The following is a 27,364-nucleotide window of genomic DNA, read 5'->3' on the forward strand; positions in this document are numbered from 1 at the left end:
GCTGTCTGGTCAACCAACACAAACATGCTTCTGAACCTGGAGGAGAATCAGGCTGTGGATTTTGGCCTCTGGCAGAGGGTGGGTTCTGCACTCTGGGCTTGCATCCTGTCCTGGAAGTCACAGAGTCCCCAACCTCCAACTCCTGCAAAACTGAGGAGCAATCCCAGACTAGGATAAAAATAAAGGGCCCACAGGGCCCTGCCACTCAGGGGTCAGTGACACAGTGGATGTGCAATCAGGCTCCTCCATGTCACTTTTCCACTGTTTTTTACAGCCTGTAGCTGAAGTGGAGCCAAATGACAAGCAGAGAACAGATCAGGAGCCTGGGGTTTCCTTTGGACAGCCAAAATCCTAGACCAAGCCCTGCTGGCTGGGATGTTCCCATTATCCTGCAAAGTGGAGCACCGAACTCCAGTGAGCTCCTTCCCAAACCCCATTGGTGTGACAGAGAGCAGCCTGCCCTGACTCCTTCGGACACGTGGAGTGGGGATGAGCTTGGTCCCACAGGGAATCCCTGGGGGCCCTGTCCAGGCACTGCCCAGCCTCCCTCCCTCCCACCCTTGCATCTCCCACACGCACTCCAGGCCTGTCTAGCTCTATCATGTTTTTGGCTCCCCCCCCCCAATTCCCACTGCCAAGGCTTTGCAGAGCACTTGGCAGAGTGATTTCCCCTCCAAGTCCTGCTGGTTCTGACAGGGTGGCTCTGGATCTTGGCTCTGGAAGAGGCACAAAGGATGCATCGGTGGCCAGGGCTCAGCCACAAGCCCTCATGGCTCTGTGCTGGCTCCATGGGGTTGGAGCACTGGCAGGTTTGGGTGGGATCTCCTGGATCCCCGGCGATCCGTCAGGGCACATCCATTCCCAGCGAGCTGGCACCCCGTCCTAGCCAGGTTTAGCAACACCTGCATCCAAAATCCATGAACAACCCAGCCCCACACTGCTGTTTCAGATTAAATGGTTCCTTCCCATTGTTATCTGGGAAATGTGTGAATTTTTCCCTTCTGTCTTTGACCTATAAAACGAACATCCCTCAGAACCAAGAGGTTACTGCCAGCGACGGCGTGTTTTCATTTCTGGTCTTTAAGCACATTTCATGGCTTGCCAAGACTTTTTAAGAGGCTAAAACTCAAGGCCTCAATTCAGCAGAGTGCTTCCAGCACGTGCCAAATAGGATTTAGGTGTACACTTGTGTCTGAGCACATGCTACAGGTGCTAGATGGAGATGTTGGCCCAAATTGGTGCCAAAAATCATCTTCATAACTCCTTGACTCTCTGATTCTGTCCTCGGCTTTATTCACCTACAAGTGAAATTTGGCTTACAGATGTGCAGCTCCTGGATTGCAGGGAGCAGCTCATCATTTGGTGAATGATACATGGAGGATTCAGGGAGATGTGAAAAGCGTGGGGGAAGTAGAAGTGGGTGATGCTTTCTTGAAAGCATGTTTCCAAAATCACAAAAAATTTAAAAATTTCATGGAGTGTTTAACAGCAGAATCGAGAAAAAAATTAAGAAGGCATATTTGAAGTGCCTCTAAATGAAAATTCTGATTTAAAAAGAAATTTTACAATGGAAACCACTATTCAAGTAAAATATTTAATTTCAGGCTGATTGAAATGCTTCTTTACAAAGAATGTACTTTTTTTTTTCTTTCTTGGCTTTTCTTTTTTTTTCTTTTCTTTTTTTTTTTTTTTTTAGTTTTGGTTTGCCAGAAGTTTTCCATCATTTCATTTTTCAACCCAAATCATTATTTCAAGGTTTTGCAGCTTTGCTGCTAGAAAAGTCAAGGCTTGTATCTCTAAGTACACCCTGAGAACTGAAAACAGAGCTGGATAAATGAAGAGGGAACACAAAATTCCAACTCTCAAGTTTGTCTTTAAGAACTTGCCAGTCATCTAGAAGGAATTCAAGACACCACAGCTATCAAAAGACATGGGATCGTTACTCTGCTTCCAGGAAAGACACATTTCATCATCACAAGGGAAAATACTGGATGACAACAAGCCCCCTCCAAGCTTTTCAGCATTCCTACCTGCACTGCTAAATCCCAAAATCCAGCCTTTTCTGCAGTGTGCCTTTTATCTCAGCAGCTCTGCCCTCAAATGCAGATTCCAGAGGAAGGGCAATGCTGGATTTCATGGGAATTAAACCTAAAGCTTTTAGCTCAGCAAGGCAAGGGTCAAACAAATTTATTTGGTGAACCTCCCCCATCAGATCTGTCTCATTCTCTCTCTCCTGCCCCATCCCTGGAAGTGCTCAAAGCCAGGTTGGATGAGGCTTGGAACAACCTGGACTAGTGGAAGGTGTCCCTGCCTACCTGAGTTGAGCTTTAAGGTCCCTTCCAACCCAAACCATTTGGGATTTGATACGTGGAACTCCCATCAGCAAAGCAACCAGAGCTCTTCCACCCACATGGCTCTTACAGACCAAACGAGAGGGGAAAATGCTCAAAATCACTTTTTTTTTTTTTAATCCTTAAAACATTTGTTTAATCCTGAAAACAACTAAAACCAGAGGCTTTAATGGGGAGTTAAAAGCAGCAGTGGGGTGGATCACTGGGGTTTTTTTCCTACTGTCAAATGGTGAAACCATCCTGTTATTTAAGATGTCAAAAGCCTGTGAACCAAACAAAACAAAGCCCAAACTTCCCAACCACAGTGGCACATTGATGGACACCAAGAAAGGGCTGTAAGCACAAAACAAACAAACCTCCCTGAGAAGAGCTCTGCCACATTTAAGGGGAAAAGAGGTTACAAGTTATTTGTGGGAAATTCTGCTAAGAGGGAAGGATAAAAGTGACCAAGAACAAAAAATAAAGAGAAGGAAAGAGCAGGGGAAGAAGGGACTGGGACAGGGCTATGTCAGTCAGGAGGGATTTGGCCGGATGATGGTTTTACTGCACTGAAATGTGAAAGATACTTTGATTAATTCTAGGAGCCCACCCCAAAGTCATCCTTGCAACTCCCAGCGTGCTAATTAGGAAGGGGGAGGCAGGCAGTGACTCATGCTGGAAACTTCCCAACTTCCAAAGGGGAAAAAAAAAAAAGAGGCATCTCAGTTCTCAAGCAAACATGAAGGTCTGCGGACCCTCAGACCCATGCTGGGAGAAAGGCTGGGGACAGCATGGTGGGAGGGAAGCGGCCTTGGGTGGGGTGGTCCCTAGGAGGGCTGGCAGAGGAGATGTCCCCAAGGAGGATGGGGTGACAGCTGTGGGTGGCTCTCCAAGGCTGGGCTTGTCCCAGCACCTCCTTGTGCAGGCAGGATGGCTGTTCTCACATCCCTGGGGGCAGGGATCTGCCATCCCAGCAGAGATGCCTATGGGAACGCACCAAAAAAGCTGCTGCCAGCTGGTGAAAGATTAGGGCAGGAGCTGTGGGATCGCTCTGTGTTCCTCCACCCTACCTGAACAGTCTGGCTCTTGGGTGGAGCCCGCAGCACTGGGGTGCCTCAAATCAAGGTCTGCTGGATCACAGAGGGGAAAATAAAGTTAGAGCCCTGGTGTTGAGTCTCGGGTGTCTTGCTCCCTGCCCTCTGCTCAGGGAGTGTTCAGCGAGGAGGAGACACAAGCACAGAGATGTTTGCCCAGCAAGGATCAGTGCCAGCTCCAGGAGAACCTCTTGGGACGACAGCGAAGAGACTGAGGGGGGTCCTTGCCTGATATTATTATCCCATCTCAGCTCCGTTCTCATCCTCTCATTTTCAACTCTCCAGGCAGCTGACAGCACCAGGAACTGTTAACAGATTAACAGCATCTTTCTTCTCCAGGCTCTTGCCACACGCTGTAGTCGGCTCAGCCCGTGAACAAAACCAACCCCTGAGAATGTCATGGGCTCAACACAGAGATGGGGGAGATGGGAACAACAGAGTTAGTGCCCTGTAGCCAATTGTAGCTACATTTTTCTAGTTTCTCTCTTTAAGGAGAGAAGATAATTACTTTTTAGGTTTTTTTTTTTCATTTCTATTTTTCTTTAAAGAAAGGAAGGAAGGTGCAGGGTATGACCCTCATCTCCATCACCCCAGCTCAGCCTGGGGTGTGTTGCACAGGCTCATGTCACTCTGTCCCTATACAGGAACCCATCTGTGCCTTCAGATGGCATCAATGATGAATAAAAACCCTGCACCACCAGGCTCCTCTTTGCCTCCATGGCTCCACCAGGGGCTCCATAACCACTAGAGGGGAGTGGAAGGTAATGAGTTGAGGAGATGATTGTGTCCTCCTGGGAAGAACAACGCTGCTGGGCTGGGAGGTTCTGTAGCTGTGGGTGTCCACCGTGCCCCAAATTCACAGCATCCACGTGAGAAGGTTTTCCTTATAACCCCACAGAACCAGCAGGATGCTGGAGCAACCTTCAGCACACAGGAGCCACATTGGATGTGAAAATTGTTGTCCAGATCCTTCAGGCAAGAGGAAAGCACCACAGGTGCAGGAGAGGATGGGTCTTTCCCCCAGCAGAGAAAGGAGGCCGTCCTTCATCAGGAGCTGTCAGAGACCATCTCCAGCTTTTCCAATCCCTTGGCTCACCTTTTCCCAGTGATATCTAATGGCACAGGCACCACAGAGCTCACTGTGCTCAATCTTGGCTTCTTCAGGGTCTCCATGGTCCCTCATCAGAGGGGACATAAAGCCACGGAGTGACCCAATAACTCCTCTGACCATGGGATGCACCAAGCGAGGTTTTGCGCAGTGTGCTCCCCTCAGGGAGAGCTTGGGCTCCTTGTCCTGTTGACATCATAGAATAAATCAATAAAAGGGTTCAAATGAACCCTTGTGCTGATTAGAGCAAATTTCCATGTGGAGGAAACGTGGAGAAAAGGCTGAACATTTTATTTTTTTCTTCAGTCTGGAAGCCCTTGAGGTGCTTTTTATTTCTGCTCTCCAAACAATTTAGTGTGTGTGTCTCAGTGTGTCCAAGCCAGCCCAAGCACAAGCCACCAAGAAATGCTGGGGATGGTGGAGATGTACATTATGTACAGGGAATATAGTGCCAGGCCGGGGACACCAGGAATTTTTCTGCTTTTGCCATTGGGAAAACCTATGTTTTACAATTTACTGCCCTGGGTTCCCAGCCCACAGTGAGGCCATTATTAAAGAACTACAATATTAAGATATAAACCAAATTTAACAATTCCCTTTGCAAAAATTTGGTGGGGAGGCAGAGTTATCCCATTCATTTCATATTTTTGTGGAAATGGGAAATGCGGAGGCTTTTCTCTGGAGTGTATCTTTTTGTCCACTAGGGAACAGGTCAATATTTTGCTTGTGTCCATCCATCCATGTTTCCATTCAAGGCTGGATGGGGTTTGGAGCACCGTGGGATAGTGGAAGGTGCCCCTGCCCGTGGCAGGGGATGGAATGGGTGAGTTTTAAGGTCCCTTCCACCTCAACCCATCCTGGGATTCTGTGATGCCCCTCAGGTCATTGCAGCATTTCATTTATTCCCTCCTCCCCCTCCCGAAGGTGATGGCTGGGCTCTGTTCTCCCTCTGTCTGCCGGGTCTGTCCGAGCAGCTCTGGAGTCCATCGGCCCCTGCTGTGATACCAGCCCCTGGCATAGCCCCTGCCCACCGCTGCCAGGATAGATCCTGTGGAGGCTCACAGGGAACTGCGCTGCTCCCGAGGGGAAAGCGCTGCTGTTCCCCCTTCCCCTCCGGAGAAACAGCCCATCCTTCATCCCTCGTAGCTCATCCTTCTTCCTTCACAGGGCAGGGAGGGAGAGCAGGACATGGAAGCTGAAGGGAAAGCAAGAGGAAGGCTGGGGATGGAGAGCCACACCATGGTTTTTCCAGGATGCCCTCGTTGACTGTGGAAAACGGAGACGGAGAGGAAGGAGCTAGCTCTGTTCTCTGCCAGTCACTTGATTTTTAGGGGGTTTCTTTTGATCTTTCTTTAGCTCTGCTGGTTGAGAAGTCACGAGTTTGCAGGGCACGGGGGCAGCCAGCGCCCAGCTGGGACTGAGCCTGCCCTGGCAGCCTGGGGCTGGTCACTTAAGCAAACGAGATTTTGGGGATTGTATCTGTCTGCTGGCTTCCTTTTCCCTGCCACCCAGATAACCCCCGAGCCCCTTCCCTGTTCATCCCGTTCGACAAGGGCAGCGATCTCTGAGAGATCAAATTCCTGAACATCTCTGCAAAATGGGCAGGGACACCTCCCACTAGCCCAGGGTGCTCCAAGCCCCATCCAGCCTGGCCTGGAACACTTCCCGGGATCCAGGGGCAGCCACAGCTGCTTGGAGCTGCTACCCCTCCCAACCCTTCCCATGCAACAGGGAAAGGAAAAAAAAAAAAACCCAAACCTCTGAGCACCATAAAGATTTTATTATAAACAAACCTCTGTGAGCTTTTTGGGAGCCGGGGTGATTAACATTCTTTAACGAGGAAGGTGAGGGTGATCAGGGGCTGGGGGAGGGCAGGCACAGCACCCTCCTGAGGGTCCCACCTTCCCACCTAATCCCCCCATTGCCATCTGGCAGATTTACTGGCCCCACTAACGTGGCTCCCACTGATATAATGAGGAATTGCAGGCTGGGCTGTATTTCCTCATGAATATCACTTCCCTGCCAGAAAAGTTCAGGGCTGGGTCAGATTTTATATATGTTTATGAATATATATATATTTAAAATATAGAAATTATATATATATATTTATTCTTTCCAGGTGTTTTTCACCTTTGCCCATCTACTCATCCACCCTCATCTTTCATACCTACCAGGTTTTGTTCTGTTGGCCTGAGTTTGGGTTAAAGAAATTAATCCAAGGGCCAAACCCCACATCCATCCCCTCCAGGGTGGGGATGCTGCTTGGTGCTGCTCTCAGTGTGTGCCACTGGAGCACTGGGCCTGTCCTCACCCCACTTCCAGCCAGGAAATGCTGATTTGATCAAGCTCAGCCTCGGTATAAAGGGCTGGAAAGGGAAGCTGGGTGGCTGGGACTTCAAACAGCCCCGTCCCTCCTCCCACACCCTCACAGGGTCATGATCAGAGAGGGACATGCCCCAGCATCCTAAATCCCTGCCCACAGAGCTCCTCCAGTTTTGCTGCACCCACCTCAAATCCTCCTTCCCTAGCCATGGCCAAGCTGCCCTGCTCCAGCAAGAGGTCATCAAGCCTCGTCTTTTAGGACAACAAAGCCTCAAATGTGTTTTTAGATGAATTTTGTAATGAGTAAAATGTTTCTATGTGAATTTTGTAACTAATAAAAGTTCCTGGCATGGCTGCTCTTGAAGGGCTCTCTCCTCTTGTTTAGCCAGTGCTCTGGCAAGAATCATGGGGTGCTGGCATTGCCTCTGCTGCCTGAAGGCTTTTGGATGCCAATTCCAGGCACAGATCACTAAGGAACATGCCATTCCCACTAATTTGGGGTTTCCTGGATCCTTTCCATGGGTCACCCCATTTCATAGCCGAGAATTCCCGTTCTGCACGTTCTGCATGCAGTCAAAATCCAGGAGGAAACCATGCACACTCTAGGGGTGAAGGGTGTCCCAGGGTACAGGGAGGCCAAGATGGGTCCCAGGTAGCTCATGGGAACAGAGCTCATGGAAAATTTCAGGTGTAATCCTCATGGGTTTCTTCTCCCCTGCTGGGCATTAACCATAGCTGCCTGCTGGAGGGAGGCACCCTTCTCCCAGGGGATTTCCATGTTTCCATCAGGAGGAGAAGAGAAGGATTTGTTTTACTCAAGGCACTCCAGCCCCTTTGTGAGATAGCTTTTTTTAAGATCTCCGAATCCCGGAATGGTTTGGGTTGGAAGGGATCTTAAAACTCATCCCATCCCACCCCCTGCCATGGGCAGGGACACCTTCCACTGTCCCAGGCTGCTCCAAGCTCTGTCCAACCTGGCCTTGGACACTGCCAGGGATGGGAAAAATAATTCTGCCAGAGCCTTTGCCTTCCCAAACCCCACCCCCAAAGCAGCCGCACACCTTCTCACCAGAGGTTGCCTCTCTGAGCTGCCTTTTCCCCACAGTTTCAGAGTTTTATGGCCAGCATTCCTTATTTTCCGTGTCATTAATCTCCACAGGCCCTGGCTCCAAGCAGGCAGGAAGCCAAACACTGCCAGACAGGTTCCAAGCGAAATCCAAGTTGTCTGGAAAAGAAGAAAATCCAGCTAAAAGTTGGGAAAGCACTTGAGTCTCAAATTGGCTCTCCCAGCCACCCAGCAGGACAAGTGTGATGCTGCTCAGCCAACATATGGGTTTGGTGGCAGCCAGGGTGTCTTTTCCTGTTCTACTTGACTTTTCCAGCAACCAGTCAAAATACAACGTGTTCCTTTGAGCTTACAGATTTAATTGTGCCCAAGGAGGGGAAAAACCAACACTCAACCCAAAGCAAAACTAGGAGATTATTTTTAAGTTTCTTTAGAAACGTGTTGCTTTGAGAGCTGCCCCCGAGCAGTCAGCCAATGCATTTTTTCAGAGCATTTTTGCTGTGAGTTCTCATTTCCTCATCTTGGAAGTTGCTGTGCTGTGAATCTTCAACTCCCCAGAGTCCCAAATCTGAGGATGATACAGGCAAAACTGCTTTCAGGTAGGGCAAGGAAGGAGAAGAAATCTGTTCTACAGTAGAACAAGGGGGAAGAACAAAAACTCACCTGGAAGTCTCCAAAAATACCTTTAATCCTTCTGCTGGTTGTCCACGTGGTTCAGTTCTGCTCGGGAGGACCAGAGAATCCCAGAATGGGATTCCCTTCAGTCCCTCAGGGAAAGCTTGTCTTGGATATTAGGGAAAATTTCTTCCCTGAAAGGGAGGTCAGGCCCTGGCACAGCTGCCCGGGGCAGTGGTAGAGCCTTCATCCCTGGAGGGATTTAAAAGCTGCATGAAGGTGGCACCTGGGGACGTGGGGCAGTGGTGGGATTGGCAGTGCATGGGAATGGTTGGACTCTGTGTTCTGAGAGGGCTTTTCCAACCAAAGTGATTCCATGATAAATCCAAGGCCCTGTGTTTTCTGGCTGAGGGGACCTGCCAAATTCTGTGGTTTTGTGTCACTTCCCTGCCTCCAGACAAAATTCCAGCATGGCTCTGCACCAGGAAGGACTGGCTGAGCAGCCCAGCAGCACGGGCATGGTGAGCCAGGATCCTTGAGAACGAGGGCCTGATCCAGCTGTCCCCCAGATTGGATCCGAGACACGCTGTGGAGGAGCCCTGATGGAATCTGCAGACACTTCCCTGCTTGGATTGCTCTTCCCTCCATGACCTTCCAAGCCTCTCCACAGCAGAGCTGGAAGCAGCCCTGGAGCAGCAGTCCTGCCTTTCTCGCTTCACAAAGGGAACGGAGAGGAATTGTTTTGGAATAACAGTGCAAATCAAATTTCCCATCGCAGATTAAGGCGAGAGAGGTCAAATATGAGAAGATTTTAGATGAAAGAGGAATTAGCCTGCAGCCTGTGTGGAATAACTCAGCTCCAGTCTCACTTTCAGCACTCCCAGGGTCTGGCACAGCACAGGGCCCTGACGAAACCCAGCAGATAAACCTGGCCAAGGCAATTTGTTATCCTCGACACAGAGCTGCTTCACCAGCCACAGGCTGAGCATCCCCATTCCCCTAAAAGGAAGGGAAACGTCCAGGTGCAGACATTCCCTAAAAACCGCTGGGGGGTGCAGCCCCTGCTCCCTTGGCAGGGCTCGGGATGGGCTCAGGATGCTCCCAGCCAGCTTTCCCCCCGTCTCCGCTTCAACCTCCCTCCCTTCCAGAGGGAGCTCTCTCCACCTCTCCCAAAGCTTTATTTCACCCCTTTTGGTCCCGGTTTTCCTCCTGCTGGAGCGCAGCACAGGAGGATTTGGGAGCAGTCCCGAGGCCGCCCTGCCAGGGCTGGGCTGGGCTCGGGGACCCACAGCAGCGGCGGGACCTCCTCCTGGATAAATCGGCTGCTCCTGGATAAATCGGCTGCTCCTGGATAAATCGGCTCCCCCTGGATAAATCGGCTGCTCGTGAATAAGTCGGCTCCTGGATAAGTCGGCTCCAGGAACCCGCTGCTCGCCAGCGGCTCAAAGGCGGCTGCCAAGCCCGCGCTGGCTGCATCATCCACGGGGATTGGGGGGATTGCGGGAGTTGCTCTCTGCTAGTGGGGAAGGAAGGATTTTTAGGTTTTTTTTAGTTTTTTAAGTTTTTTTTTCTTCCTTTTCAAACTCAAACATGTAATTGAAGAGTGAAATTCTGAAAACTTGCTCAAGGACTCTTTAATCGCCTTTAAGACTCAGGAATTGCTCCCCATTCCCTTCCTGATTTAATGGGAAACAGGTTTCTTGCTCCTGCAGGCACTCAAGCTGTTGACCATTGGATAATTGTGCCTTGATATAGCACAAACGCACAATTCTGTCTGCACCCTCATCCTTCTAAATACAGTAACACACCTTCCTTCCCCTATTTTTTTTTTTTTAAACTTTTAATTGCACCTAATTTGAAGAAGGAATCCCTGGCCATGGCAGGGGGGTGGAACAAGATGGTCTTTAACCTTCTGTGATTCCAAACTTTCCCACCTTGGGGTAGGGGAATTAATTAATTAAAATTAGATGGAAAATACTCAAAAAGGCCTGTAATAAAGGGCACCTGTCTGTGGCTGGTGCACACTGATGCTCTGGCTGTGTGATCTAATCTACGCAGGAAATGTTTTCCCCACTTCTGTTGTGAGATTTTGGGGTGGTTTTGTTTCAACCCCAAACATTTCCTTCTGCTACTGAACCATTTAACTTGCTGTAAACGTGGGCAGAGGTCTGCTTTTCCCTTGTGGGCATCCAGAAGACACCTGGCCCCTCTCTGTGTCCCCCAGCCAGGAGTCTTTTCCCTCAGTTAGGTTGGGATTTGCTCCATTGCTGCTGAAGCCTTCCATTAGCACAGTGGGATGGGAGAATATTCCCCATCCTCAGCAGGAACTGACTTTGCCAGCTTGTGCTGCTAGAAAAAAAGGCAGACTGTGCCTTCCCCACAGCCTGGGGAGATGCATTTTTTACCACAATTTTTAGAATATATTCTCTGTTGCTCTGTGAAGAGCCTGGCTGAGGAGCCCTGGTTTTCCAGGCAAATCCAGAGGTCCAGCTCTTCCAGGTCCCTCTTGCCATGAACTTTCTCCTACCTTGGCCAATTCCAGCCTTTTCTCCCATACCCAGACAGAAAGGTCCTGAATTCCTGCAGGTGACCCTGCTATTGCACCTTTCCATCCGTGGTCACAGTATTTTCCTCCAGGGAAACTCTGCAACACCTCCCAGCCTCTGCCTGCCAGGAACTCCCCGTCCCTTTGACATCCCCTGGAATTTCGCTCCACACGCGATTTTTCCCAGCATTTTCTCTGTCCCAGGGCAACTTTGCAGGTCACACCAACACATCACATCCTGGCAGGGACAACAAATGAACTCTAAGGTCCCTTAAGCTTCAAAGAATTCCCTAAAAGACTAACCCTAGGAGAAAGCTTCTATTCCACACAGATTCAAATCCCATCATAAATCCAGGACGTTTTGCTGGCACAGAATGAACTCCGGCCCCCTTGTGCTCAGGCTGTACATTTAATATTGGACCCTTTTCCTCCCCCTGCGGTGCTCCCACTGCCACAAGAATTCATCTAAAGCATAAAGCCTTGACTTGCTGCCCAGAGGGAGAAACTGCCTCTTTCTCCTTTTAAAAATATTAGGAAAACAAGTGAAATTAAGAAAATTAAACTCAGTGAGAGCCCTGGGGAGGGTGTGCCAGTGCCAGACTGGGCATCCATCCATCACACCCAGCCATGGGCACACATTGGAGGAGCCACGGGAGAACCACCTCAAAATCCTGTTGGATCACATTCATTGCAGCACAATGTCAGTTTCTTTGGGATCAGCAGATTTCTGGCTGTAAAAATTCCCATAGCTAAAGCAGTGGCTGCCGCAGCTCTGAGCTCAACCCTCCCCTCACGTTTATGTCGCTGTGCCACGGTGAGCTCAGAGCATTCCAGGTGAGATGATGCCTGGCACAGGGACTGGGATGGTGTCTGAAACAGCTCCCACCCCTCAAAATAAGGCCTCTGCCTCAGCTGGGCCACCCAGTAGTGGGATTTCACTCCCAGAGATGAGCTCCTGGGAGCTGCAGGTGCCCTCCCAGCTAGGCTGGAACCCCCAGATCATGGTCCTAAAGCAATCCCCACACCCACACTCTGCAAACAAATACAGGCTCCAGGGAGAGCTCAGAGCCCTGCCAGGGCCTGAAGGGGCTCCAGGAGAGCTGGAGAGGGGCTGGGGACAAGGCATGGAGGGACAGGACACAGGGAATGGCTCCCACTGCCAGAGGGCAGGATGGGTGGGATATCGGGAAGGAATTCTTCCCTGTGAGGGTGGGCAGGCCCTGGCACAGGGTGCTCAGAGCAGCTGTGGCTGCCCCTGGATCCCTGGAAGTGTCCAAGGTCAGGCTGGACACTGGGGCTTGGAGCAGCCTGGGACAGTGGGAGGTGTCCCTGGAATGGCAGAGGGTGGGATCAGAGGAGACCTCCTGGGTCCTTCAAACCCAAACCATTCCATGAATCCATGAAGCAGCAGGGGACACTTCACTGCTGAGGGAATCCTGAGCATCCCAAGTTTTCCCTGTGAGCTCTCCCCATCCCTCCCATCAGGAGCTCTTGGTGAGCACCAACCTGCTGCTGCTCCAGGGAGACACTGGAAGGAGCCCAGAGCTGAAGCATGGCCTTCTCCCCTGTGACCACAGGACACTTCCAGGTGACACACACAGAGCAGATGGCTTTTGGATGGTTCAGGAGGCTCCAGAAACAAGCAGGAAGCCAATTAGCCAATTTTCATATTAGAGCCATATGAAAAAGGCTGTGAAAGGTATAAAGGTGGAACTGCTTCACCTGGAAAGTCAACTATTTTTTTGCAGGCACTTGTCAACATGCAATGGGAAGCTGCAAGGAAACTGGCTTGGTTTCTAAAACAAAGTTCCTAAACTAGTTTCCATGGAAACTCCAGGAGCTATTCCATGAACACCCCAACACAGACATGGGTATATTTTGGCCAGAAAACCACTCTGGCACCAAGACACCCCTCCATGACACACCAAGAACCCAGAAGATGAAACATCCCATCCCAGCAAAGGAAGGAAAGAAGATCAGCAGCAGAAACCCAGGTGGTACTATAATTAACTTTTTTTCTTTTATTTACACCACAAGAATAACAAGTTGTCATAATGTGGTACAAAATACTGGACTCCTAATAAAGTTGAAATTGAAGTCGGTACTGTCAGAGAAAGACACCATTGGCCAGTAAAAAAAAAAAAAAAAAAAGGAAGCGAAAAAAACCCCAAACAAAATAAAGTGAAAAGAGAAAAATAAAATAAAAACAAAATAAAAACCTAGGAAGAAAAAAAAAAAACAAGAATGAAAAAAATATTCCAATTCCACCAATTTAAAAGAAAGGACCATCAGAAAGTCAAGCACAAAGAGCATCACTGAAAGTAAGGTCCATACAGGAAGAGTGAAACTGTGTCTAAATTACAGAGTAAACCGGTAGCTGCTACCAATGGTGATGTCATACTGAGCATGTATAGGTATAAAGTAGAATATAATATAGTTACAACTTTTTGATACTACATATCTGTAATAAGCTCTCGGGTGAATAATGTTTCAACCCCTTCCCCCCCCCCACCCCCACTTTTATATATATATTATATATATAAGTTTGTCATCCTCATAAATTGGAAAATAGCGCCTCCACTATGGAGCACAGAAAAAGTGTTAATTTATTTTCTTTCAATAGGATACTTTTTTTTTCTTTTTCATCATCAATATCAAAGACAAAGTGAAGATGAGCTGAGAACAAGCCCAACTTCATGACAATGAAGAAACATGTTTTGCCTTTTGCTGTAAAGTCTCGTTTTTAAACCACAGTGTTGCACAGTACACGACTGCTTAAAGTGAAACCGAGCAAAAATACATCATGTAAAAGTAATTTCTTAAAAAAGTTAACACAGCTGTGCTGAAGAGTTAACTCTTTAAAGTCCTCCTCATCCATCCATCCATCCATCCATCCGGCTCCTCAGAATGAACGACTCCGTGTGTTGACACAAGGGTTGCATCCAACCTCCCCACCCAGCCGAGAAATTAAAGCAAAAACACCAACCCAAAGGAAAAAAATAATAATAACAATAATAATAATAATAATGACACAGGCAGTTTACTTGGTGTGTTCAGCGTAGTTTCCCTAAAAACACTGTTTCCACATAAATACAATAAACTCTATAATTGGTAAGTCACAAGTGCTAGATAAACGTCTTAGTTTTTTTCTTTTCTTCTTAAAATGAGAAATGTTTAAGTAGTCCTTTTTGTTTTTTATTTATTTACTCTTTTTAGCAATAAAAAGCACAATTTCTTCTTATTAAGTTCAGTAAGACTCCAAAAAAAAAAAAAATTCCCACTCTCCTTCCTGTGTAGCTGTGTGGGTGAGTGTGTGTGACAACAACATTCCAACCTTTAGTCTCCACAAATGCCACAAGAGGAAAAAAAAACCCAATATAAAACCAAACCAAAACAAAAACCAACCCAAAGAAACCCCAAACCACCTCTTTTTTTTGTTGTTTTTTTTTTTTCCTCATTATTGTTTTCAAAGCTGCCACGTTTGGCGTGCAAAATCTGTATACAATATAAAGACATGCCAACCTTACAGACCATGCAACCTCAAGGTGTAGGAAACTTAAAAAAATATATTCATATATATTTATATATATATTTATATATATCAATGCCCGTAAAAGAACATGGGCCCAAAAAAGTTTACAAAAGGAAGAATGGAATGAGTACATGACCGTGACTAATAAAAAAAAGGAATGTTTTGTATCGAAAGTAAAAAAAAAAAACCCAACAAAAACCCAAACAAACAAACAAATAAAAACAACCAAAAACCCCCCAATGGTTACTTGTGTACTGCAAATTGGGCCTCACTTCACTGTAAAGAGGATTGAAAGCTGTTCCTTTTCTTCCCAAGCAGGTACAAAGGATGCCCTGGGCAGCACGTACTGGGATGCAGGAGCATCCCGAGCTGCCCCGTGGCAAAGACATCTGAAATGAAGAATCTTAATAGCTCAAAATGGTGAAAAATCCCCAAAATCCCCCTGGAAAGCCTCAAAACGAGGGCTCACTACCTTCTCTCCGTGCCTGCATTGGCCCTGGAAAGCATCTCCAGGGAAGAGCATCCCCAGGGAAGGTCACAGCTCAGGGAAGAGCGTTCTCACGGAAAAGGGGGATGCTGTGAAACAAATCCACATTGCCGGGAGTTTGGAGGAGACAAGCTCTGTCATCTCAGGAAAAATCTTCCCGTCCCGGCAAAAAGCTGAGGGAAAGGATGGAAAGGAAGGAAGGAAGGAAGGAAGGAAGGAAGGAAGGTGGCATTCTGACAAGCTCCTCCAGATTTTACAAAGGAATCAGCTCAGCATGGTTGGCTGGCGGCTCCCAGGAAAGCAAAAAGGAAGAAAAAAGCTTTGCCACAACCGGGAGCAGAAATGTCAAAAACCTTCCGGGGAAGAGCTGACAATACAAAGGGAGGTGTAAACACAGGCACTGCCCATGGCACAGGGAGCAAAACCCCATGTCAGTCACCAGATTTGGCAGTCAGATGGATTTGAGATCACAGCAGCAGTGTGGTTAGATGGAAGGAAACCCCAAACCACAACATCCCCAGGTACACAGTGCTCTCATGCAGGGGGATTTTAGGACATGCCAAGGACAGCCCTTGCCACTGGAGCTTTTTGGGGTTTTAGAATGTACTTGGGTTTGCAAACTCAAATATTGTAGTGTCTGGTTCTGAAACTGCACTAGAAACTGAGGAAGGAAACAAAAACCTCCAGTGTGGGGTCACGCTCCCAATTCCTCCCACGAACGAGTCCGGAAGAGAACGAAAGCAGCTGCTTTGAGAACTGGAAAGAAGAGAAGTTCCTGGAAGCAACCAAGCAGTCACTGTAGGAACAGCATAAAAGAAGGAAGGGTGGTTAAGGAGGAGAAGCTGTGCTGGGAACAGGGATGTGCAGTCCTACACTGCTGGAGGAGGGCACGCGCGGAGCGCCCTCTCCGCCAAGATGCTCCGCTCTCCGTGGCAGGGCTCATGGCCTCTCCCACCCAGCATTCCAGGGAGGAAACCACCTCCTCAGGGTTGGGGGGGAAGGGGGAGAAGCCTCCAAAACCCCTCCCAGTGCTGGGAAGAAGAAGAAGAGGGGAGAAAAAGGGAGAGAGGAGGTGGGAAGTTTGCGGGCATGTTCAGCAGAGAGAAAACGCCGGCGGTCCTGGAGTATCCAAGGAGCCTTCCCGAGGGCAGGCAACGCCAGGAGCCGCGGGCAGGACAAAGGCATCGCCCACTGAACACTACCAGGTAAGAAAATTCCTTATTTTCTTTACAGAGCTACTAAAAGAGAGCTGAGGAAATATACAGTCGGCAGAATCAGTACAACAAAGGAGCCCATGCGGTCCCTCATCATCCTTCTCCTCCTCGGTAAAATGCGCCCTTTCCCAGGAAAAAACAAACTCTGTTGGTCTGCCCACAGTTCCTTACACCTGCAGAAAGCTGCTCACTGTACAAAAGAGTTGAGGAAAAGGAGAGAAAACAATACAGAAAAAAAAAATTAAGAAAAAGAAAAAAAAAAGAAAAATCCATGTATTATAAGCAAGAAAAGAGGGAGGAAGAAGGGTTTAGATGCTATTGCCATTCAGAAAGGAAACCTGCCAAATGGAAAAGAAATGTCAGAGTCACACAAACAAGGCTTCCGGAGGGTTTCAGGAAATATCCATATAAAAATTAACAGCAAGTTCAGCATCTTTGCTATAAAAAATTCTTTTTTTTTCTCACGTTTGTTAGAAAAGGATCACAACTAAAAACCTTAAATTAAAATACAAATGTTTAGGGTAGTTGCCCAGTGGCTAAAGTGTTGGCTTTCTGAAAAACTTCCCAACCTGTTGCCTGACAAGTCCTCGAGTTTCAACCTAGATCCTTTTCCAAAAGCACCTTTGACGTTCCAATTCCCAAATCTGTCCCTAGGGAGCTTCCAATGGCTACTGTTAGAGTATGCATTTATTACATATATTTTTTCTTTTTTCTATAAATGCATCATAAATATTTTTCTCAATAATTCATAGGAATCTGGTTTCTAAGCTTGGAATACATTTGGAATATACATTATACACATATATATATTTATACCTAACAATTTAAGCAATATCTCATGCTAGTTGCTTTTAATAAAAAGCATTCCAGTCTTAAAACCTGCATTTGTGTCTAATACATGCTTTGACAACCAAATTGATAAGTTCAATTACTAGATAATGTAGAAGAGAGAGAAAACATTTGAAAATTGGTTGATAAAAATGGTTGAATTTCAAAGACCCAACAGTATTTGCCACTTTTTTGGCAACTACCTTAATTTTTTTTTTCTTTTTTCCTTTTCTCTGAAACAGCAATGAAAGAAAACAAAACAAATCCAAACTTGTCTACAGTTTTTGGAGACACTCTGTTCAGCTGATGCCTGCTTCCCACCATCATGCCAGCACAAGCCAAAAAGTCTTCCTTCCTGATGGCAGTCCTTGGCTTTCCCAACCAGAGGAAAAATATTCAGGAACTGCTGTGTTCTTTTTTTTTTTTTTTTTGGTGTTTTTTTTTTGTTTTGTGGTTTTTTTTTGTGTGTGTTCTGTTTTTTTTTAATTAATTTTTACTTAAGGCATTGTTCCTCAAACTTCAGAAAATCCAGCTGCACCAAATCCATCAATTAAAAAAAAAAGGCACAAACTCATCTTCAGATGGCTTTGGAGAAAATAAAGCCGACTCCATCTGGGCTACCGTTCCCCCCTTCTGCTTCCCTTTCCTTTAGGTGTCAGATGAGTCCCTCATTCCCTGTCCCTCCCTGTTAAAAATTCACCATCATCTCCCAACGTTCCAGTTCCGACAAGAGCTGTCGTTGACTCACAGGCAGGCAAGAGCCATTTCCAAATATCCAAGAAATGAAAGTACACGATGGGTTGAGTGGTTCAAGCAGAGATTGCTCAGTTGTGGGTAATCAACTTTGTAAGCACCAGTTTTACGTTAAGGTTTGTTTGATTTGTGTTGTTGAATCTTTGATTTCTTTATTATTCTCGTGTTTTGTTTTTCTTTTTTTGTTTGGCAACTCTGCCAAAGACTTCCCGGGCATCGTTCCTCTTTCTGCTCCCAGTGAGGACCAGAGGAAGAGTGCCCAACATGTCAGTCCTTTGCTGCTCTTCACCAGCGGTTTTTTTCAGCAAAAAGAGACTCAAAGATGTGGAGAGATTTGTTTTTTTGTGTCGCTTGCTTTGCTTTACACCTGGCTGTCCTTCCGTGTTCGGGAAACAACCGTGCCAGGACGCAGGAGTAACAAGAGAAAGCTTCTTGGCAGAGCTTCAAGACGAAGACGAACAGATAGGAAACTCCAGCTCAGAGGTGAGTGCTACAGGGGAGGCTCCTCTTCCATGGGTTCATCCTCAGGTCTGAGCGATTACGCAGCCAGGCAGGGAGGGACGGGGAGGGGAGAGAGAGAAGAGGGTTTGGCATGACATAGTTGGACAATTTGTGGTGCCAAGTCTCACTCATGTTCCCATCACCTTCCCACCCAGCCAGCTGGGATCACCTGATTTAAACTTGTCACCAAGAAGGGGTTTTGGAGATCCTCTCTTGGGCAACATTAAGATTTTTCCCAGCAAAATAAATTTCTTTTTGTGGTCCAAAACCACACTTGGAACAGAAGGGTCAGGCACAGGTGGCTCTGCTACTCTCCTGCAGCCCAGGAAGTCTTTTGGGAGCCCACAGAAGACAGGGGATGTGGGGAGTGCAGCAGCAGTGGCTGAAATGAGAGGATTAACCTGCAAGGCTGCTCCTCCCTGCTGCACAGACTGGAAATGTGATGGGAAACCACTGACCTCTTCTCCGCCGGCTTCACACCCACCGACAGCGATGCCATGGCTGTCACTGTCTCCGCCTCTTCATTCTCACACTTCTGGGCCTCCACTAGGGAATATCCCACCGTGGAGGCAAAACGCTGGAGGGAATGCCAGTACTTGCCTGGGGGAGAGGTGACAACAGGGCCATCAGGGCACCATTCCAGCTCCTGCTTTCCCAAACCCGGCCGCCAGCTTGGAACTTCCCAGGGAACACTCATCCGATCCATACTCCCACTTTAAGGGCCTTAGGAGCTCAAAAATTAATTCCTTTTTCCACTTCAAATCTCTCAGAAACTTCTAGACCTAAGGACAAATATGCCTGGAAATGTCTCTACCAAAAAATCCAGGAGAGGGAAGGATGTGGTCCGGGTCTGGATCCAGCTGCTGACTGCCACATACTTTCATACTGAAGACTAAAGAAGTCCAAAATGCATTTAGAACCATTAAATTTGGAAAAGACCTCCAAGATCACCAAGTCCAAGCTTCAACCTCCAAAGTATCTTTTATGTCGGCAGTCTGACACCCTTTGGAATTGGGAAGAGCACCAGGAAGGCTCCAGGAGAATTTCCAATAATTTCTCCAGGCAAGGTTCAATGCAATGATTTTGAACTGCTTAGTTAAATAAACCTAAAATATCAACAACTGCCAGCAAAACTCACAGAATATCCTTGAAAAGAATCACCCCTTGGGAGGGATAATCAAATCCAACTCCCAACCCTGCACAGGATATCCCAAGAATCCCAGCCTGTGCCTGAGAGCCTGCTTCACTTCCATGCCTATCTACTCCTAATTAATGGGTGCCACAACACCCAACAAGACTTGTGTTATTCAGAGATACTTAATTGCTTATGAAGAAGTAAGAGCACCCTCTAAGGGCAGGACAGTCTGTCCTTTACAGACATTTTGGAGCTTTTAATTACTGTTGGCTTAACAGCTAGACTGGATCCTCCTGAAGGTATTTTCCTAACTAACTCGTGCTCTGATTCTGTAATTACCCCTAAAGCCTTGCTGGGAATGGTTCCATCCACAGTAACACCAGTTTGTGGCTGCACAAATCCAGCTCAGGGTGCAGTGACCACCAGTAAACTGGGAAATGGGAGCCTGGAGCTGGCAGAATGGTGGGGAAGCCCAAGAGGTGTCCCCCAGGGAGCCAGCTGGGTCAGTGGGGTTGCACTCACTGTGGATCTCAATGACTTTCTCCATGGAATGCACCGCGTTAGCGTTTGCCCTCTGCTGGAACACTTTCTCTGGAAGAGGGTCAAGCTGGAGAGAGAGAAAGGAACACCAAAGGAATGTTACCATTGAATCCCAGAATGGTTTGGGTGGGAAGGGACATTAAAACTCATCCCACTCCACGCCTGCCATGGGCAGGGACACCTCCCACTAGTCATTCTACAGTGGGAACATGCCTGTGCCATCCCAGGGAAAGGCCTGACAAGCACTTCTGGAGGAATGTTTTAGGATTTCTTTGATTTCCTTTAGATAAACTCAAGAAGAGGAGACACCTCTGCCCTCCCAGGTTCTCCACTAATGAATGAATTCTCCACTAATGAATGAATCCCAAACTTCCAAGGAGGGCTGTCCAAAACAAGAGACGTCCACTGCTGTTAGCTGTGCTGAAAGCAGCCCAACCACGGTTGTTCCCTAGCAAAGAACAGCCAGAGTTTAATAGTTAAAAATACCTATGGCAAAGTTCAACTTCGCTCAAAACCAAGAGAAGCTGCAGCCAAGACTGCTCTTATGAGCACATGGTAGCCATTCCATAGGTACTTCATGGGATGCTGCATTCCAGATTCAGTAATTATGGATTGCACTTTTTATTAATTCTCCACTCTAAAAATAGTTCTGCTCCAAACTGGTTTCTGTATGACATTAAGGGAAGGCAAAAGCAATTCCTGGATAAGTCTTTGAACAAGAGCTTTCCAAGGCCTTTTGGTTGACACTGAGACAAAGCATGTTCCTGATTCCAGAGCTCACTCCTCCTCTTGAAATAACACAAACAGCCTCAGCCTGTGGAAGAGGGAGCAAAAAAACTCTGGGCATGAGGCACCTGGTTATCACCTTCTTGTTTGAAGCACAGAGGCTGGTGATGCCCACGATGGACTGAGCAGCTCTACGGAGTAAGGGGAGAGGAACGGCGGCTAGCTCTGGACTGCCATCAGCAGACCTCAAAATCATGGAATCACAGAATGCTGGGGGGCGAAGGGATCTTAAAACTCATCTCATCTTACACCCTGCCATGGGCAGGAACACCTTCTACTATCCCAGGTTGCTCCAAGCCCCAGTGTCCAATCTGGCTTTGGGCACTGCCAGGGATCATGGGGCAGCCACAGCTGCTCTGGGCGCCCTGTGCCAGGGCCTGCCCATCCTCCTAGCCAAGAATTTCTTCCCAATATCCCATCTAACCCCACCCCCTGTGGTTAAAATGGATTAAAACCATTCCCCCTTTTCCTGTCCCATCAGAACCCTATCTAAAATTCTTGTACAGCTCTCTTGGAGCCATTTTAGGCACAGGAAGACTTCTCCCTAGAGCCTTCTCCAGGCTGAACAAGCCAAGCTCTCTCAGACTGTATCAAAGTCTCTCTCTGATTTCCCACCCCTGATACCCACTGAAGCCCTGTGAGCCCTGCACAGCTGTGCCAGCACAGCAGTGCAGGTCCATTCCCCAGCCCTTACCCCCTCCCCAGTGCAGTACTCAGCTGCACAGCCCCAGCTCTGGTTTCATTTCCTGGCAGGTTGGAAAGGAGCTGGCTCCTGCACTCGCTCCCTGCTTCTCCCGATGCAGGATTTTTGATCTCCGCCGGTGGACGCCGTGCTCAGGGGACTGGCACTATTCCCCTCATTTCCTAAAAGCCCCAGTGGAGCTCCAGGATGGCTCCTGAGCCGGCCCAGCTCCCTGCAGCCTGCCCTGGCCACAGCTGCCTGTCCATGTGTGTGCGGGCAGGATCCTCCGACACACTGTAGATCAAACCACATCAAAGGGCCGCAGCGCAGAGCCGCTGCCGCTCCCCTCAACTCCCTTGCCTTCAAAAGGTTTGAGGAAAGACCTGGATAAAGGAGCACTTCCTGCTTTCTGATGTGTGGGTAAGCCAGGAAATATTACCCTATCTGCACAGCCCACCTAGGACAAGTGACAGCAGGTCTGTTTAAGTGTCCTTGTAGCCATGATTAAAATAATCAATGTTTTTTACCTTTAAGGATCAATATTTCCTCTGCTCAATGAAATCACTCAGCCAGCTCACAACATCCAAGGTATCCTGAGTGCTGAGCTCTCCCCACAGGCTCACGCTCCCAAACACACCCATGGCTTGAATCAAGCACTAATTTACTGCTTGTGGTTGCAGTCACTGTGATCCTAGGGGCACACTGAGCAGGAGGAAGGACATCTTCCAGGTGTTATTCCCACTGCTTCCCTTTCAAAGTGCATCCTGCACCCAAGGGTGGCTGGAGCCAGAGGAATTGTCTGTAGAGACCACTTAGAACATACAGGTGCTGCAACAAACACCTCACAGAATGCCACGAAGGTCTGGCTTACAAGGGACCTTAGAGCTCATCCAGTCCCAGCCCCTGCCTGGGAGAGGGTCACCTTCCACTATCCCAGGTTGCTCCAAACCTCATCCACCCTGGCCAGGAACACTTCCAGGGATCCAGGGGCAGCCACAGCTGCTCTATGAAACCTGTGCCATTGTCCAACCACTGGAACCCCCCCTGTTTCCATGCTGGTGTGGCAGCTGCCTCCTGAGTTTTCAGCTGTCCCAAGGGCTGAGTGCAGGCTGGAGCCATTCCATGTGCCCAGAGCCTCCTCAGAACTGCCTGGCCAAGCACAAGGAGCAGGTTGCTCCCTGGACTCGGGGAGCTGGGATGCTGGATGATGAAAGAAGGTGCTTCTGATGAATCCCAGCTGGTTTATCTCCTGGCCTGGCTCCTCCAGCCTCCCACCTAATGCTGAGTGTGGATACTCCAAGACAGAACACTTCTCCAACAGGCTGGAAGTCAAACTGCTCCACACCTCCATGCAGATCCAAGCTCCCTCTCCATCTTTCCAGACACATGACGGTCACTGAACTACAACCCTCCCCAGAAACCAGTTCCCACTGGAGACAGACCCACTGCTCGGCTCCTCTGGTGCTGCACCTCAGCCCAAAGTAACCGTACTCAAAAGCCCTCAAACATGGTTTCAAACTGCACCAGAGGAGGTTTAGGTTGGATATGAGGGAAAATTCCTTCACGGGAAGTGTGTTCAGGCGTTCAGTCAGGCTGCCCAGGGCAGTGGTAGAGTCAACACCCCTGCAAGGACTTCAAAGATGTGTAGATGTAGTGTTCCTTCTTTCATCCCACTGACACTAAAAATGGGGGGAAAGGCAGAAAAGATGGAGTATCTAAATTTTTCTCCGGGGAAAATACCCTGAGCTCTTCAGAATCCAACATCTTGCTGTATTTCTCTGTCTGGCTCTTATATTGCAACCACCCCACTAACCTTTCTGGTCAATATTTTCTGACACAGCCAAGGCTTTTCCTATACAGCAATGTGCAGAAAATAGAAAATGTAACTCCTAGGAAAAAACCCAGCTGCAAACCACGTCAAGCAAGCTGCCCCATGTAGCAGGCACAGACTGTAGGACTAGAGAGGGGAGGAAAGACAAGGGAAGACTTGCACAATGAATTCAGAAATTAATTAAAAGAGTTGTTTTTCAAAGAGCACAAAGCAAATTATTTGGAGAAAGAACAAACCCAAAAATCATTCTTAGCTGTTTCACTCATTGCATGAACTGCAAAGCACAGGTGGCTTTTAAGTATAAAATAAACACTCTTTAAAACACCAAGTGTCAGAAGGGCAGAAAACAATGACAGAAACTTGGCAGACGGGAGGATGAGATGCCCCAACCCAAGGCGGGAGTGGGTTTTGGGGGTGCCTGTACCTCGTTTCCCAGCAGGGCAGACACGCAGGCCTCCGAGGCGTCGCAGATGGCAGTGAGGTCGTGGCCACCCTCGAGGGCCAGCACCACGCGGCCCCCGGCCAGGCCCATCAGCTGCTTCGTCAGGTACCCGAAGCCTGCAACGAGGGAACAGAGGAAATGCAGGAGAAGGGCAAAGGTGGCGGCTGGAATCGGGCTCCTGGCAGAGGATCAAAGAATTAGGGAGAGGAATTACATCATATTAAAAACCCAGCGGGGATTTGAAAAGGCTTGGCGCATAACACAAGCCAGGTTGGGCTTTAACGCGCTCGCCACACGATTCCAGCTGCGGCGTCCCTGGGATGGATCCGTGTGTCCCCACCAGCACCACCCCAGCTGGGAGCATCACCATCCCCCCCCTGCCGCCACTCAGCACCCCAAATTAAAGCCAGCAGCCAACATCCCCTTTGGGAGCAGGGAAAGGGGTGGATTTGTGCTGGATGTTGCTTTGGCAGAGGGAGGAGGAAGGGGAATCGGCCCAGTTTGGGTCGGGATAGCAGCAGTGCAGTGCCCCAGAGAGATTTAGGTTTGACATCTCGTTCTCAGCAGACAGCTCTTCCCGTCCATAATATGCTATAAAAATTCCAGGGGCACCCGGCACTTTGATCAGATGACACACAATACATTTCTGCCCCTTTTAAACAAAACAGAACCAAGCGGCGAGGATTTAAAAAATGTGTCCTCAAAGCAACCTTCCCCCTTCCAGGACGAAAAAAAAAAAAAAAAATCAAAAAGCCAAACAAAGGAAAAGCCAGGGAATTTCTACCCTGCCCCCCCACTGCCTGCCTTCTGCTTTGGAGCAAACCCCTTTGCGAGTCGGCAAATTAACAGGCAAAGAAAACCATCCACTGCAGAGCCCATAACTGGTTTTGTGAGAGCAGCAGAGCAAATTCAACCAGCAGGTAAACAAGACCTTTCCTTTCCAAAATGTTTCTGCATATCTCAAGGAACTTGCCTCTTGTAAACCTATTTCACTTTATTCTTATATAAAGTTTACAGGTTCAGCTCCCTTATGAGGTTTTAAAGTTCGCTGTAGAGAACAACTTTCCTGGCTGGAACAAACTCTTAAAAAAGAATAGTAAAACCCTTTTTGCAAGAAAAACTGTCCTCTGGATTAATTTGAAGGAAACAGTGCCAGGTAAACTCCACATAACCTGGCAATGGGGGCGGGGAGGGGGGCAGAGTTTCAGTGCATCTCCCAGAAACATCCCAGACCTGAAGCAAAAAAGAGGGTTTGTAGGTGTCTGTAGTTAATTCAAAGGTGGAGAGCAAAAATATTCAACTCAAAAATTTAATAAGGCATCCTGGAGGAAGAAATGGATTTGTGGTAGCAGAGTATTTATAGGTGGTATGGCCTTTTTCTGCAATTTTATATTAATGTCAGTATAACTCTCTAATTCACCAGAGACGTGACTACAAATAAATTACACAATACTACATATTGAATATTTCAAAGTTTAAATATGCAATGTTTCAAAAAAAAGCCAAAATTAAGGCTTCAGCTAGGCCAAAATATGCATTATGAGAAGATAAATGCCATGAAAATTCAAAGAAGAAGGATGGACATTTTGCCATTGAAATGAAATATCTGAAATAGAGCCCACACGGAAAAATCTGAGAACCTGCCCTTTAATCCATAGGACAGCAGCAGAAGTAAAGCCCCCACTTACATTTTGCTGACAGATTATATCCTCCCAGGGGTGTGGGGTGCCCTTCCACAGCATCGAAACCAGATGACACCAGCACAACGTCTGGGGCAAACTCATTGGCAATGGGCATCACTACTGTCCTGTAACACAGAATATCCACAGCACACACGTTAGGGTGGCTCCTGAGCAATGGCAGGGGTGCTTAAACCCTCTCACCAAACCCTTATTCCATGGCAGCAAAGCCCACCTATTTCCCTACAAGGTGAGAGCCTGGTTGGAAGAACTCCTTGCACTCCCTGGGATTTCCTCCACCTCTTGTTTTGAGCAGGGAAATGAGTTGTCAACTCTTGTGTTTTCCATTTGGGATCACATCTTGATTTACATACATGGGAATAAGGGTAAAATAAGAGGGCACCTGGCACAGGCTGCGAAACTACCTGGGAAACTTCACCCCAAGGCATTATCCCCAAGTCCTCCCTCCAAACATCTCCTCTAGGCTTTGCAATGCGATTCCTTCCTCCCTTGCTGCACTTCTCATTTCCCACAGCGAAAGGCTGGGAGTGTCCCATGGGGACAGAACAGCTTTAGAATGCAAAGAGCCCTCCCAAATCCAACTCTCCCAACGCTGCTTACCCACCCAAATCCAACTCTCCCAATGCCAGTTCCCCAACCTCTGACATTTTGTTCACTAAAAAATGGATGGAATTGTTCAGCATCCCCATCCTATTGATTGCTGAAGTTGTATTTAAATGAAACAAGGGGTCTCTTCCTGTGGTTTCTCACCAAAAGACTGTTTTTCCTCTGGTTTTTCTCTCTCAAAACTCCACAATTTCTCCTCAAAACCTACATGAGGTTGCAAGCATCCCATTCCCCACATCAAGACACACTTCCCAAATTATGTTTTTTCCATTGTAACACCTACTGAATTCTGGATGTATCCCTAGGGGAACATGACCTGTAATTCTCCTATTTCCCCATCCTAGGAACAGCCACCAGTCAGGATAACTTTCTACAGCAGGAACTGAAGTTATTTTACCCACATCCCAAAGCATGAAGCTGTAAATCTTTGCACACATGAGAGCCTCACACTTTATTGAGCCGAGTCTTTATGTGATGCTCTAAAAACAGAGCCCGGGGGGGTCTGTTCTGTGCTGAGATGGCTCTAGTGCTATCAGAATGCTCATAAAAGCTCCCAGGTTTTACCACAAGGATATTAAACAGCCACGAGTCATCTGCCAGAGTCAGCAGCTCGTGACATCCAGCTGAGCTTGTGTCCCTCCACAGGCCAGGGCATCAGCCTCTGCCAGGCACTGAGCAAACCCATCTCCAAGCCTCCAGTGCCACCACGGAGCAGGGACAGGCACCCAGACACACAAAAAAAACCCCACACGCCTCCCAGCTTTAATTTTTTTCCCAACTATTTGCCACAGCAGCCCCAGAGCCTCCTGCAATATCGATGATTTCCGTGTGCAGACACAGAGGCCTCTGTGAGAAAAAAAAGATGTAATTTTCTCTTAATATGCACAAAATCCCAACAAGGAATTTGAATTTTCTCCTCTAACAACGTGATTGCCCCTCTCCATTTTGTGTTTGGGGGATGATTCCGTGAGGAAGACAAGAGCACAATTCTGGCTCGTGAGTTTACAGTTTGGTGGAACCCACAGAATTTTTTAGGAGACCACCTCCCTCACCAAGGCCTGAAGCAGCAATTCCAGAGCAAGTGCAGTAGCTAAGGGTTTATTTTTCCTGAGTTTTTTAATTCCTAGCCCAAGGAAAACTGCTCAAATAATCAGATTTATTTCCCCCCACCTCCCCAGGTTACAGGGAGCTGCTAGGATCTCAGTGAGAGTGTAAGATCCCCAGAGCCAGCCCAAACCTGCACCCCC

At 47.9% G+C, this 27,364-nt stretch overlaps 1 protein-coding gene and 1 pseudogene across 17 annotated transcripts in view; both read right to left on the reverse strand.

Moving 5' to 3' along the window:
- Nucleotides 1-631: 631 nt before the first annotated feature.
- LOC110475447 (uncharacterized) lies at nt 632-14,975 on the reverse strand (annotated as a pseudogene). Its single transcript, XR_014956637.1, has 2 exons — nt 14,960-14,975; nt 632-14,533 (listed from the first exon to the last, which is right to left on the reverse strand). The product of XR_014956637.1 is annotated as an uncharacterized LOC110475447 (transcript).
- The window catches only part of HDAC4 (histone deacetylase 4), a 177,542-nt gene continuing 163,253 nt past the window's right edge, over nt 13,076-27,364 (reverse strand). For all 16 annotated transcript variants that reach the window (XM_085584662.1, XM_021539610.3, XM_085584663.1 and 13 more), the window contains 5 exons: nt 25,500-25,618; nt 23,794-23,927; nt 20,053-20,137; nt 18,854-18,995; nt 13,076-18,424 (listed from right to left, as the gene is read on the reverse strand). In XM_085584662.1, the coding sequence (XP_085440788.1) occupies nt 18,385-18,424; nt 18,854-18,995; nt 20,053-20,137; nt 23,794-23,927; nt 25,500-25,618 (520 nt within the window). In that variant the 3' untranslated portion in view covers nt 13,076-18,384. The remainder of the gene's footprint in view (nt 18,425-18,853; nt 18,996-20,052; nt 20,138-23,793; nt 23,928-25,499; nt 25,619-27,364) is intronic.

Source organism: Lonchura striata, chromosome 7 (genome assembly GCF_050655825.1).
Source record: "Lonchura striata isolate lonStrDom1 chromosome 7, ASM5065582v1, whole genome shotgun sequence".
NCBI lineage: Eukaryota > Metazoa > Chordata > Aves > Passeriformes > Estrildidae > Lonchura > Lonchura striata.